We start from the raw sequence: 12,288 nt of genomic DNA on the forward strand, positions 1-12,288 counted from the left end.
GCGCTAGTTTAGCGTCAAAAATGGTTTTGTGCTGGAAAGCACCCTGTAAGTAGCGAAAGCAGTGCCAAGCACTGTTTTGTGTTACTTTGCGCCAAGGGGGTGTGACATGGGTGGTACATGGTGTTCCCATGCAACCATCCATGCCTTTTGACGCAAAACCATATTTACAAAGATTTGTAAACATGGTTTTGCTCCAAAAGTTAACGCCCCTTCAAAGGAGGCGCTAGCAGGAGAGATGCTGTCATTTCTCTGTGCTTTTCCGAATTTCCATGCGTGCTGCACTCTGACGGACGTATGCAAAGTGGGAAAAGATTTGCATCGTGCCTTGCATAGTGTTTTGTACAGGAATGGTATCCTTCCTGTACAAAACCTATGCTACACTCATACACACACACACCCTAGCGCTACGGCGCTAAGGGGTGTGCATGTTGCACGGCAGCTGAAATCAGCGCCGACGCAAGGGAAAGGGGAGGAGAGAGCCACATCTCTGAAGATATGCAGGGGCGTAACACAGGCCCACGCAGCCCCTGCGGTGCGGGGAGTGAAGATATGGCGCTCTCCTGCTCCCTCCCTATGGCGCTCTCCTGCTCCCTCCCTGTCACGCAACGCGGCGCAGCCTCGCGGGGGGCTACGCCGCGTTGCAAAATGTTTTTAAAAATCTCCTCCATCATTTTAAAGTAATGAAGCGTGATTTCCCCCTCTTAAATGGCACACATTTATTCTGTGTTGTGAATCTTTCCTTTGTGATGCTGCTATACGACAGGAGCCCTCCTACAAACATTGCTCAACTGATAATATTAATGGCCCGATCAGGAGTGCCCCGAAGTGTAGTTACCGGAACCGGGGATTACAAATAGGACCCTGAGTGTCCACTGAGGGAGAAATGGGAAATCAGTAAATATGACTTCCCCAATAAGTTTTCCCTTTTCCCTGGGGTTTCACCTGGAGATTTCAGTGCATGTTTAAAGCGCCCACTCAGTAAACCTTTTTGGTTCCGAGAAAACAAACTCTAAGACCATGATTAAATTTTTTCATGATACAAAAGTAAACAACCCCAACGTGCTGGGTATTTTGTTGTCATTTAATATTTAAATGGCCGGCAAAATATGTGCAGTAGTTGCACTCTGAATAGAGCAGCGCATCTGTCACTGTGATGTGACACACGCAGTAAGTAGTTCTGTGGGTTGGCCCTGGGGTTTCCACCGGCTGAGCCTCTACTGAGGGTAATCTGAATTTTACCCTATTCTTTAAATAGGGCAATGAAACAGCTGGATTCGTGGTGCTGGACGAACAGTCCACCCACTCCTCCAAGCTCTAAATAAGTCTCTCTGTCATGTCAATTTGTTGTGTATTTGGTACAGTTTGTTATGCTGCAAAAACACACAGTGCTCATGCGGCTTGTAACCATTGTGTCATGCCTTTGGTAGTGCACGCTGCATGTCCAGCAGATGCATCTGTACTTCTGCGCTGAATCCTGAGACCCTCAATCAGGCGTGATCTTCCAAGAAGCAGAGTGCTACTGATCTACACGGAAGCAGCATCAGCACCATCCAGAGGAAAACTGCATCCCTGCATTGAGATGGTCTTTACATTCTGGATTGTCTGCCCTACTTGTTTCTTGAGTGATTCTGGAAGATGCCCTGTGAAGCACCACCATGCCAAGCCGTGGCAGCCGCTCAAGGTACCCTAGGGCCATCGGCATCCAACTTGCTTTCTTTGTCAGGAATTAGCCCCTGTGTGTTGCCAGGAGTCAATGTGATTTAGAAGTGATACGGTAGGCCAGGAAGGAGCATGTTGCAGTTTTCTAGTTTGGTGAGGACAAAGGTATTGGCTAGCATCGCAAGCAGTGGAATGGAACAAGAATCTTGAGGAAGGCGGAGCAGGCATACATGGTGGCGAAGATAATGGAGGAGAAAGCCAGTTATGGCTGTGGAAGTAAACAATGGTTACTGGTGTCATATGAGGGAAGAATATTATACAAAACAAAGCAGAAAGCAGAAAGGGGTGGGTAAGGGCTGATGATGGATGTCAAAGTTTCACTACAGATGATGGCAGAGAAAGCAGGTCAAAGAGAAAGCAGGTTAAATATATATATAAAAACATTTCTTCATATTTACCACGTCAAAGCCTGCCAGGATCTCTGGAAACTGTGCTTTTAAGTGTATGGCAGTTTCGATGGCTTCTTTAGCAAAGGCCTCATCTTTGTACCTTGAAAAAACAAAAGATGCGTAAAGACGTCATTGATGGTGCTATTCTGATATAAATAAATCCCTAGCATCTTGATCAAGAGCAGTGCACGGCTACTACCGAAAAAGGAGGGTGAAAGAGCTAAATACTGCCTTCGGTCTCAAGGCTAAGCTGCTTACCTTTTCCGTAGGGAGTTTTTAACAGAACACAAGTTTAGCGAGGATCAATAGAGGCCACCTATCAATTTCAATTTCAAGAATCTTTACCATAAAAGCCATTTAAAACATACATTTTTAAAAACAGTTGTAATATTAAGAAATGTATAATCGGGGGGCGTGGCTAGCAGCCGACTGGAATGGCTGCCTAGCAGAGGAGCTCCGTGGTAAACGAGACCCCATCTCTGTATCCTCTCATTAATCCGTGATCTCTGCTGCTCAGGCGATTGCTTATGCGAAAGGACTCCAAGCGGCGTCCCCCGCCGAAATCCCGGTGTTGATCCGACACCGGCATCAGCCCCGCGGTGAAGTGCCTGCCTGCTCACATCGTGGCTGCACCGGCCTGTCCTAAAGCACTATCCAGCCGGAAGTGAAAGGCCGCCGGGTGACCGGACCGGAAGTTCCCGCATCGCGACTCCGACCATCGCCCGGAGGAAACATCCTGCTTCGGACGACGGACGAGAACACCGGTGGCGGCGCGCTCCTGAGGTGGGTCGGCGGCTCCCCCACACCCCCCCCTCCCTTGGCTTGGTTGTGATCGAGGGGGCCGGTGGAGAACACCCTGAGGCGGGGGAATCGACGACATCAGTGACGACGGGTGAGGCTGCCGCTGTGGCTTGGAGCCTGCACCCGATCCACCCATCGCCACACCTGCCACCGCCTGTACTACCGGCGGGAGGTGAGACCTCCATTGCCACGGTGCCGGGGCGACCCCGACCATTTGCTGCCAGGCGTGCCGCCCCTCCTGCGGCGCCGACCTCGCCTGCACTGCTGCTAGTCCAGGGACCGCGCTGGTGAGGTGACGGCTTTCCGGGCTTGTGCCTGAGGACGAGCAGGTAACGATACGCCCCAGACGGGGGCCGCCGACGTGTAGGCTCTGTAGCACGGGCACCTACCCATACTACGGACTTGATACAGCTTTGAGGGGGTGCATTGGCCCAGAGAGGATTTCCCACCACGTGGAGAGCGAGTACTGGCCACTGTGTGCACCCTCATCCCCCAGAAACATTGGTCGCCCGGGGTGACGGTGAGGACGCTGTGGCATAGAGGCCTGCAAATCACGAGACGCTCGGCATTGGGGTTCCCATCTGCCCGAGCCTCGTCTCACCCCGTTTTGTCACTGTTCACTACATTGGCCGACCTCGGAATTGGGGGATCCCTCCAGCTGAGCCCTTCTCAGAGCCTACCCCTGACACCTGACCGGGCCTGCCTCCTCGACGGACCGTCCTAATTGCACGCCCGAACCTCAGGGGGCCAAGACACTATCGAGACACTAGCCGGAGCTGACACGCCTGACGGCCCACGAGGGGACGGCGGAATGGCGGGAAAAGGAACGCGCCACAACGCTGCTCAGTCGAAACTGGACAAATTTGCGTTCGAGAAGACCCCCTCGCAACACTCAGAAGGGCGCTCGTCCGCGGGCAAGGGCCCCGAAGGTGACGGAGGAAAAAAGGTGACACTCGAGGACTTAATGAGGACGCTCACTAATGTCCAAACTACAGTGGGGGCCATCTCCTCGGATGTCGGCTTACTGAGGGCAGACCTTCACAAGATGACCGAGAGGGTGGCGCAGGTTGAGGTGGTCACGAAATCCCTGGTTGAGGACACCTCCGAACTACAGCTGGCCATGGAACGAATGGAGGTGGTCACTAAGAAACTGCAGGACAAGCTGGACGATCAGGAGGGGCGGGCTAGGCGTAACAATGTCCGTATCCTTGGACTACCGGAATCGGAAGGCAAACGGGCGATGGACCTTTACATAGAAGACCTTATCAAGACCGAACTGAGACCAAAAGGTCTATCGAACTTCTTCTCAGTGGAGAGGGCACACAGGGTCCCAGGTGGAACATCGAAACCGGGAGCAGCACCAAGGCCTGTCCTGGCCAGGCTATTTAATTTCCGGGACAGGGATGTCATACTCCAAGCGGCTCGGAATACCCCACCCATCAAAATACAAAACTCCACATTGGCCTTCTTTCCTGACTATACTGCCGAGGTAGCCCGGGGCCGTAAAACCTTCATGGAGGTTAAAAAGGCCTTGCGAGCAAAGGAATTGCCCTATTCGATGCTGTTCCCGGCGAAACTGAGGGTCGTGGATAACCATAAAGCTTGGTTTTTTGATACCCCGGAGGCGGCGTGGGACTGGCTGGACGGTTGGCGTCGGGTGGAAGAACCTAGACGCACGGGCAGAGGCCAACAAAACCAACGGTTCGAGAATGCAGAAACTTCACCAGCATCGACCGGGGAAAATCGTGACAAGGAGCTGGAAGAGGGACCGGAAGCCGACGAACAATGTCATGAAATATGAGTTTCTTACTGGCACAGTAAGATCCATCGGTGGCAACGAGAGGTGAAAGGGCTGCCGTTGGACTATGAACGAGAAGAGCAGACTGTGACTGATGGGGTCACTCGTACCACGGAACACTTACCCCGCAAGCAAGTACATAGGGGGGAAATGGGAGTAGGCACTCTGCTAAGTTGGGGAAGCGGGCGGTTATGTGTCCGTATAGCAGGGAGGCAGGGAGGGGGGGTGGGCAGGGGGGATTGCTTGCAAAGTTCTATTGTTCCCTTTTGAGTCTCATGTTTTTCCTAGGGTTATATGTACACACGACCACAGGGCACTTACTCTGGCACCAGTACACACCGCTGGGTCTTCAACGCCACCACAGACGAGGCTTCCTAGTGAGCCTAGTATTCTCCATGGACCATCTAGCTAGACAGGGGGAGGGGTTTGGAACCGCTCAGTGCAATACACGATACGATAGATGGTGTTGGACCCCGGTCCGAGTGTCTTATTCGGGGGCATTGACGCCCCGGCACTTAGTAAAAAATGATTGTTCAGTAATTGGGTCCCAATGTTCCAATAGTCTCAGGTTCCTATCTAGGCTAGCTCTACACACAAGCGCAGAACACTCTCTGTATTGCCTCTACACAAGGCCAGGCACTCTTCATCGCCACAGACAAAGCTTCCCATACGCACTGTTGTTGGACCCCGGTCCGAATGCTATATTCAGCGCCACTGACACACGGGAGCACCTACAGCCATGGCTGACCAAAACCTTTTAACGCCTCACCCCCACTCACAATCACTGGTTGCTCCCCCACTTACTATCATCTCCTGGAATGTCAATGGGCTGGGCCACAAAATTAAACGGGGTTTGGTCCTCCAATATCTTAAGAGAAAGGCACCGACAATAGTATTGCTCCAGGAGACTCATCTGGTGGGTACAGCCTGTAAGGCCCTTAACCGCTGGGGGTTTCAAATGGTCACTCACGCAGAATTCTCCTCTGGTTCACGTGGGGTTGGTATCCTGGTTTCCAAAAATGCACCCCTACTTATCAAGCACACATGGGCTGACGACCAGGGACGCTTTGCTGCGATCAGTTGCCAATGGGAGGGACGGCCATATAATGTACTGACGGTATACATCCCCCCGGCGTTGCATCAAGGGGCCTTCCGAGACCTGGGCAACCTACTGCTTGGACTCCCGGAAGGGGAATTAATTATTGGAGGCGACTTCAATGCGGTGCTAGACGCTGCCATGGATCGACAGCCTCCTCGAGAGGCTACCAGAGCGGACCACCTGTTCCGAGAATTCCTAGATGCATTGGGACTGTTAGATGTATGGAGACTCAAACATCCCCGAGATTGACATTACACATTTCTTTCGGGAGTACATTATAGTCTTTCCCGGTTAGACTACTTACTGACACTAGCCGTTCCCCCCAGAAAAGATTGCATCCATTGAACACTTACCGCGGGGGATATCTGACCACTCCCCAGTGCTACTCACCTACACAGTACACCCCACCAGACGTCAACGGATTTATCCGGTCTATCCTGGGTATCTTAAAAATCGTACCATTGCTAAAGCGCTAAAAACGGCTACCGCGAATTACTTCGAAGACAATGTGGGCTCGGTCGACTCACCGTCGGTACTATGGGAGGCACACAAAACAGTGATCAGGGGACAAGCTATCTCCACTATCACTAGGCATAAAATAGCACAGAGGGCAACCATTGAGTCGCTCGAAACAGCGGTCCAGACCGCGGAGTTGGCACACGCCTCTGACCCCACGGAGGACACAGCACACACACTGACGTTAGCATCTCAGGAATTCAGAGCGTATGCAGAGGACATGACAAAGTCAAGGTTAACTGATACGTTACACAGGGTCTATGAATTAGGAGATAAGACGGGGAAAATGCTTGCATGGATTGAGAGGAAGGAAAGGGCGAGTAGATGGATAGCCGCCTTAACACTTTCAGATGGAACGCACACAACCTCTCCCCCTGAAATAGTGGAGGAACTCGCTTCTTACTATGAATCAGTGTACACAGCACGTGCGGCAGTATCAGAAGACGAATGCACACACTTCCTACATGACATTCCTCTCTCCACACTCTCGCAGGAAGACGCACAGTCACTAGAAGATGACCTAACGGGGGAGGAGCTGGGGGTGGCCCTGGCAGCCCTAAACACTGGGAAGGCAATGGGACCTAACGGCCTACCAATCGAACTATATAAGACGATGTCGTCAACCCTTACCCAACATATGCTTCCCATGTATGCAGACTGCTTGGACCGGGGCTCCCTCTCGCCGGATCAGAGGTTGGCCACTATTGTCGCTATACACAAGCCTGGTAAACCACCTAACCTGACATCCTCATACCGGCCGATCTCGCTGATGAACGCAGATGCTAAAGTGCTAGCGAAACTCCTAGCTCTGCGTCTGCAACCTCACCTCACAACACTTGTCCACCCAGACCAATCAGGCTTTATGCCAGGGCGAAACACCTCCCTTAATTTGCGAAGACTAAATGGGATACTACACCGCATTCCCTCACTCAGGGAGGATGCCGCAATTCTCTCATTAGACGCAACCATGGCATTCGATCTGGTGGAGTGGCCGTTCCTCTTTGCGGTGCTCAGGAAAATGGGCTTTGGCCCTAAATTCTGTGGCTGGGTTAGGCTCCTTTATACAGCACCCCTGGCACAGATCATTGCGAATGGGCACACGTCACGCGTGATCACTTTGGGTCGCGGCACCCGCCAGGGATGCCCCCTGTCCCCGCTATTATTCGCCCTCCTACTAGAGCCACTGGCGGTGAAAATCCGTATGGATCCACAGATCCGGGGCATCTCGTGGGGAGAGGGCTGGGAAGACCGCATCTCCCTTTATGCTGATGACGTGCTGCTGTATTTAATGTCCCCAACCCCGTCCCTAACGACACTAATGGCCATACTTACGACCTACGGAGAAGTCTCGGGATATACAACTAACTGGGCCAAGTCGCTCTTGTATGTCCTGCGCGGTTCAACGCCCATGCTGCCCCATGGTTGCACCTTGCAAACGGTGACCAGAGGGTTTAAATATCTCGGTATATACGTCACCCCACAGGACACAGTCTTTATGGAAGAAAACCTACTGAAACCTCTACAGAGGCTAAAGTCGGACGTGAAGCACTGGCGCTCCCTTCCTTTGACTTTACTGGGCAGGGCAGCCCTCTTTAAAATGCTCTCACTTCCTAGACTCCTCTATGTGTTACAAAACACCCCATTTCCGGTCCCTCTCACTTACCTCAAGTCGGTTGATGCGGAGATCACCGCGCTCTTATGGGACGGTAAACCAGCCCGTATAGCACAGGCTAAACTGACACGTAGTTGGTACGATGGGGGCATTGCCTTGCCCAACGTCAAATTATATTACTGGGCAGCACAGCTTATGGTGGTGAATCAGTGGATACATGCCCTGCAACAAGATCCGGCCTACGCTCTTGACAGGACCGTCCTCCCCCCAGACAAACTTATGAAGGCGCTATACTCAGACAAACGCCGGCACACACTCACGGGCCCTACGGCTCACACAATCAAGATCTGGCACACTGCACAGAGAGCTCTAGGGTGGGAGGGAGTCCTTACGCTAGCCACACCACTCTGGGATACCCACAAACTTGGCACGCTGTCGAATTCGAAAGGTTTCAGGCAGTGGGATCTAATTGGCATCTCGACAATTGGAGATCTATGGATAAGAGGGGAGATTATTTCATTCCCAGCCCTACAAGAGCAGTATGGAATGGGAGACAATGAACACTTTCGATATACACAAATCAAACATGCCTTGCAGGGGGCCATCCCATCTGGTACAATTCTTGCCGCGTCCTCCCCCCTAGAGGATAGACTCCTCACTGACCACTTGGATAAGAAGGCGATCTCCCTTACATATCGGAAGCTCGTCAATAATCTCCCTGACCCCACGGTGGTCCTGCGCAGTCGATGGGAGGTGGATCTGGGAGACATAGCGGATGAGGACTGGTTACATGCACTGGCATCGCCCAGAGAGACCACCATACCTTCGCGACTGAAACTGGTACAATTAAAAATACTACATAGAGTGTATTATTCACGTACTCTACTACACAAGCTAGGGCGCACCTTGGAACCTACTTGCCTCAGAGGTTGTGGATCCCCAGGGACCTTCTTTCATACACTACGGGATTGCCCCAAAATACAATCATATTGGGAGGAGGTTTTGTTTGAGATATCGGAGGCAACGGGGGTTGTGTTGCAGAATGAACCAAAGTGTTGTATACTGAATATCTGGTCACCTACTGATATGAACAAGGGATTACAACTCTGGGCAACACTGGGTATGGCCATTGCAAAGCGTAACATTGCTAGGAGATGGGGATCTGGTGTGAAACCCTCATGTACGCGGTGGTGTAATGATATGGATTCTGCAATGGTAGCAGAAAAGGCAGTATATGTGCATAGAGGGTGCCCTAAGAAATGGTCGAGAATATGGACTAATTGGAACGAATATCGAGGGACCTTATGTGAGCCCCCGGAGGAACTGCTAGAACCTGATGATGACCCGTAGAGAGGATGCTACAGTGACTTTGCTCTGTTATGGCCTTCTATGTGTTTTGGGGCACGGAGGGGGGTTTCTTTGGGAATACGTATGCTGAGAAGTGGTTAAGGAAAAAGCGATATAGCGTGTGTGACTTGGAATGCACCTAGGGGGGGTTCGTAGTTGGAATTACGAGGTATGTCATGCTGGACGGGAGGAGGCGCAGAGAGGGCCAAACAAGGCGGGTGGTATAGCTTCTGATAGGAAATGTTTCCACAGTCTGATAGATGTACTTGGGACCCATTTGCAAATGCTTGTGTTGTATAACCCTGTAGGATGTTGACATTGAATGCTTTAATCCTACTGTTGATAGAGACAAGTTCTGGTTGTTCAATATAAAATAAGACGGGCTAGGTCTGTGAATGTTACTATCCGAATGTATCCAGATGATGTATCCACGATCTGCGACTTATCGGGGATGGTCGTTAACATTGCATTACTGTCGTGATAATTGCATATGATAAATAGCGGCCAGCCTCAGGGTTGTGTGCAAGACGCTGTGTACAACTGGAATATTTAATAAACGTCTTAAAAAAAAAAAAAAGAAATGTATAATCTAAAATCAGACGCTAGCATAGTCCCGTATTACACCGCAGTGTCTTTGATACAATGGGGTCAATTGCCGTCCCTAAGACATTTCCTTCTGACACTCCAGATGGCACCCAGGTATTTTGCCACCGCGAACAGAATATAATCAGTCACATTGGTTTTCAGGACTCTCAGAGCAATCAGGCACTTCACAAATCCCAGATTTTTACATAGAGGGACTATCCATTGTTTGCGAATCTCTCGGTAAGTGGGGCAGAAAAAGAAAATGTGAAGTTCAGATTCGTTGGAGGTTCTACATGCTGGACAGGTACTGGTTGCATCTTTGCTCCATTTACTTGTTAGCGAACGAATAGGGAGCGACCCATGTCTCCACTGCAGGTATAATTTCCTGAGCAAAGGAGGATGCACTTTATCAAGAGTTGGTTCAAAGTAATAAATGTCTTTGAAAGATATAAAGGATTCTGTTAGTGAACCAGGTTTTAATTGGTTGAAAAGTGCCAGTGATTTCCTATCGTGGTATGCCTTGGCTAATTCCTTTTTGGGGATAAGTTGGCAGGTAGCCAAAGGATCAGACCACATCTTAGAAAGTCCCAAACCCTCCAGTTCTAATTTGATGTGTTTGAGCCATTTGATTTTTCCGGCACCCGGCATGGCAAGCACCTCCTGTAGTCCCTGTCTGTAGCTAGCCAGTTCTGGGGTTGCCCACAGTCTACGCCAGAAGGCCAGCGGGCGAAGTGCCAATTCTTCATCTAGCGGGCGCAGCCCTAGGTCCAACCTAAGGGGGACTAAGGGTGTGCTAGGGGAGAGTCCTACTAGCCTTCGGATGAATTTATTCTCCTCTGCTTGGAGGTCTGATGTACCTACATGACCCCAGAGTTCAGATCCATACATGGCAGCCCCCCTTGCCTGTGTTTTGTAAATCTGCATCGGTGGACCAATGGGCCTAACTGAGGATTTATTGTTCGCCAGAAGGTTCATGATACCCCCCGAGTATTGGGTCAATTTGAGGAGAGCTTTTTCCTGATGCGTCTTCCAGGATAGTTTGTCATTCAGCATGACACCCAGATATTCAAAAGATTTCACCCTCTCAAGCATGTTTTGCCCTATTCTGGGGCAGGAGTGGAATTTCGGTGGAGGATTGAAGACCATGAACTTAGTTTTCAGAGTATTAATTTCTAAGCCATGGCCCTCACAAAAGTCCGCAAAGCCGTCGAGGATACGTTGAATTCCCGTTGCGGACTTTGATAGCAGCAGGGTGTCATCGACATACATAATAGCCGGCACCCTTTCCGCAGCCAATTTGGGAGCGTCAGAGTTGGTGACCCCATGCAGCCGAGCGATTACCCCGTTGACATAGAGGCAAAACAGGGTCGGTGCAAGCACACAACCCTGTCTTACCCCCCCGGCCAACGGGGAACCTCTCAGACAGTACCCCCATCCTGCCACATCTCACCTGAGCAAAATTTGCGCTATGAAGGTGCACTATCATTTTCAACAAACCCCCGGGGACGCCCAATCCTGCTAACACCTCCCACAACTTATTCCGGGGGACAAGGTCAAACGCCGCCCTCAGGTCCACGAATACAGTATAGAGACTGCCACCCTCCAACTGCACCGTTTTCCAATAAATGAGGACAAATCGAAAGACCTGGTCTATGGTTGAAACCTTCTCCCTGAAACCTGCTTGAAAGGGGCTCAGGATGTTGTGATCCCTTGTCCACTCCAGCAGGCGGTTCAGCAGCAACTTGGCAAAGAGTTTTGTGACACGTCAACCAGGCCACCTATCAACCTTGGCTCTGGGGTGGGATTGGAGGTCCCAAAGACCTCACGTATCACTCCAGCAATCTTCTCCCTGCCATGGACTCACCCAAAACCCATTTCTTCATGCTTTTTCTTAGGACTACCTAAGTATACCCTAGGAAAGGCGGGGGCCCAGCCAAGCTGAAATGTAGACAGACACACCAAAGATCACACCAAACATCCGACCAAAGACCACACCAAATATCCCACCAAAGATCACACCAAACATCCGACCAAAGACCACACCAAAGACCAGACTGAAGACCACGACAAAGATCACACCAAAGACGCTTTGTGTTGTCATTACATTTGTTTTGTACTGAACAATATTTTGACAAAGAACTTATGATTTGCTTGATGATCCGTTTGTATGTTTTAACAAATTAATGCATTTTATGACAAATGTGACCGTCTTTCTTGAAGTCCCTTCAGATTTCAGAATTTTAATTATGTATTATTCATGTTATTAGTGACTTTTTAATATTTTTGAGATCTCTTGATTAAATTGTACTTATAATTGTTTCGATATCCGGATCAATTTTTATGCCAGTAATTCATGGGTGGATGTATGTGGGTGCATAAGGAGTGTTTATGAATTGGTGTGCGAAAAGGGAATTATACTTTT

General features: G+C 50.4%; 1 protein-coding gene across 2 annotated transcripts in view; it reads right to left on the minus strand.

Annotated features, from left to right (window-relative positions):
* The window catches only part of LOC144808584 (adenosine deaminase 2-like), a 468,380-nt gene that overhangs the window by 103,529 nt on the left and 352,563 nt on the right, over positions 1-12,288 (minus strand). For both annotated transcript variants that reach the window (XM_078673647.1, XM_078673645.1), the window contains exon 7: positions 2,118-2,208. In XM_078673647.1, the coding sequence (XP_078529773.1) occupies positions 2,118-2,208 (91 nt within the window). The remainder of the gene's footprint in view (positions 1-2,117; positions 2,209-12,288) is intronic.

This window comes from Lissotriton helveticus, chromosome 1_1 (genome assembly GCF_964261635.1).
Source record: "Lissotriton helveticus chromosome 1_1, aLisHel1.1, whole genome shotgun sequence".
NCBI lineage: Eukaryota > Metazoa > Chordata > Amphibia > Caudata > Salamandridae > Lissotriton > Lissotriton helveticus.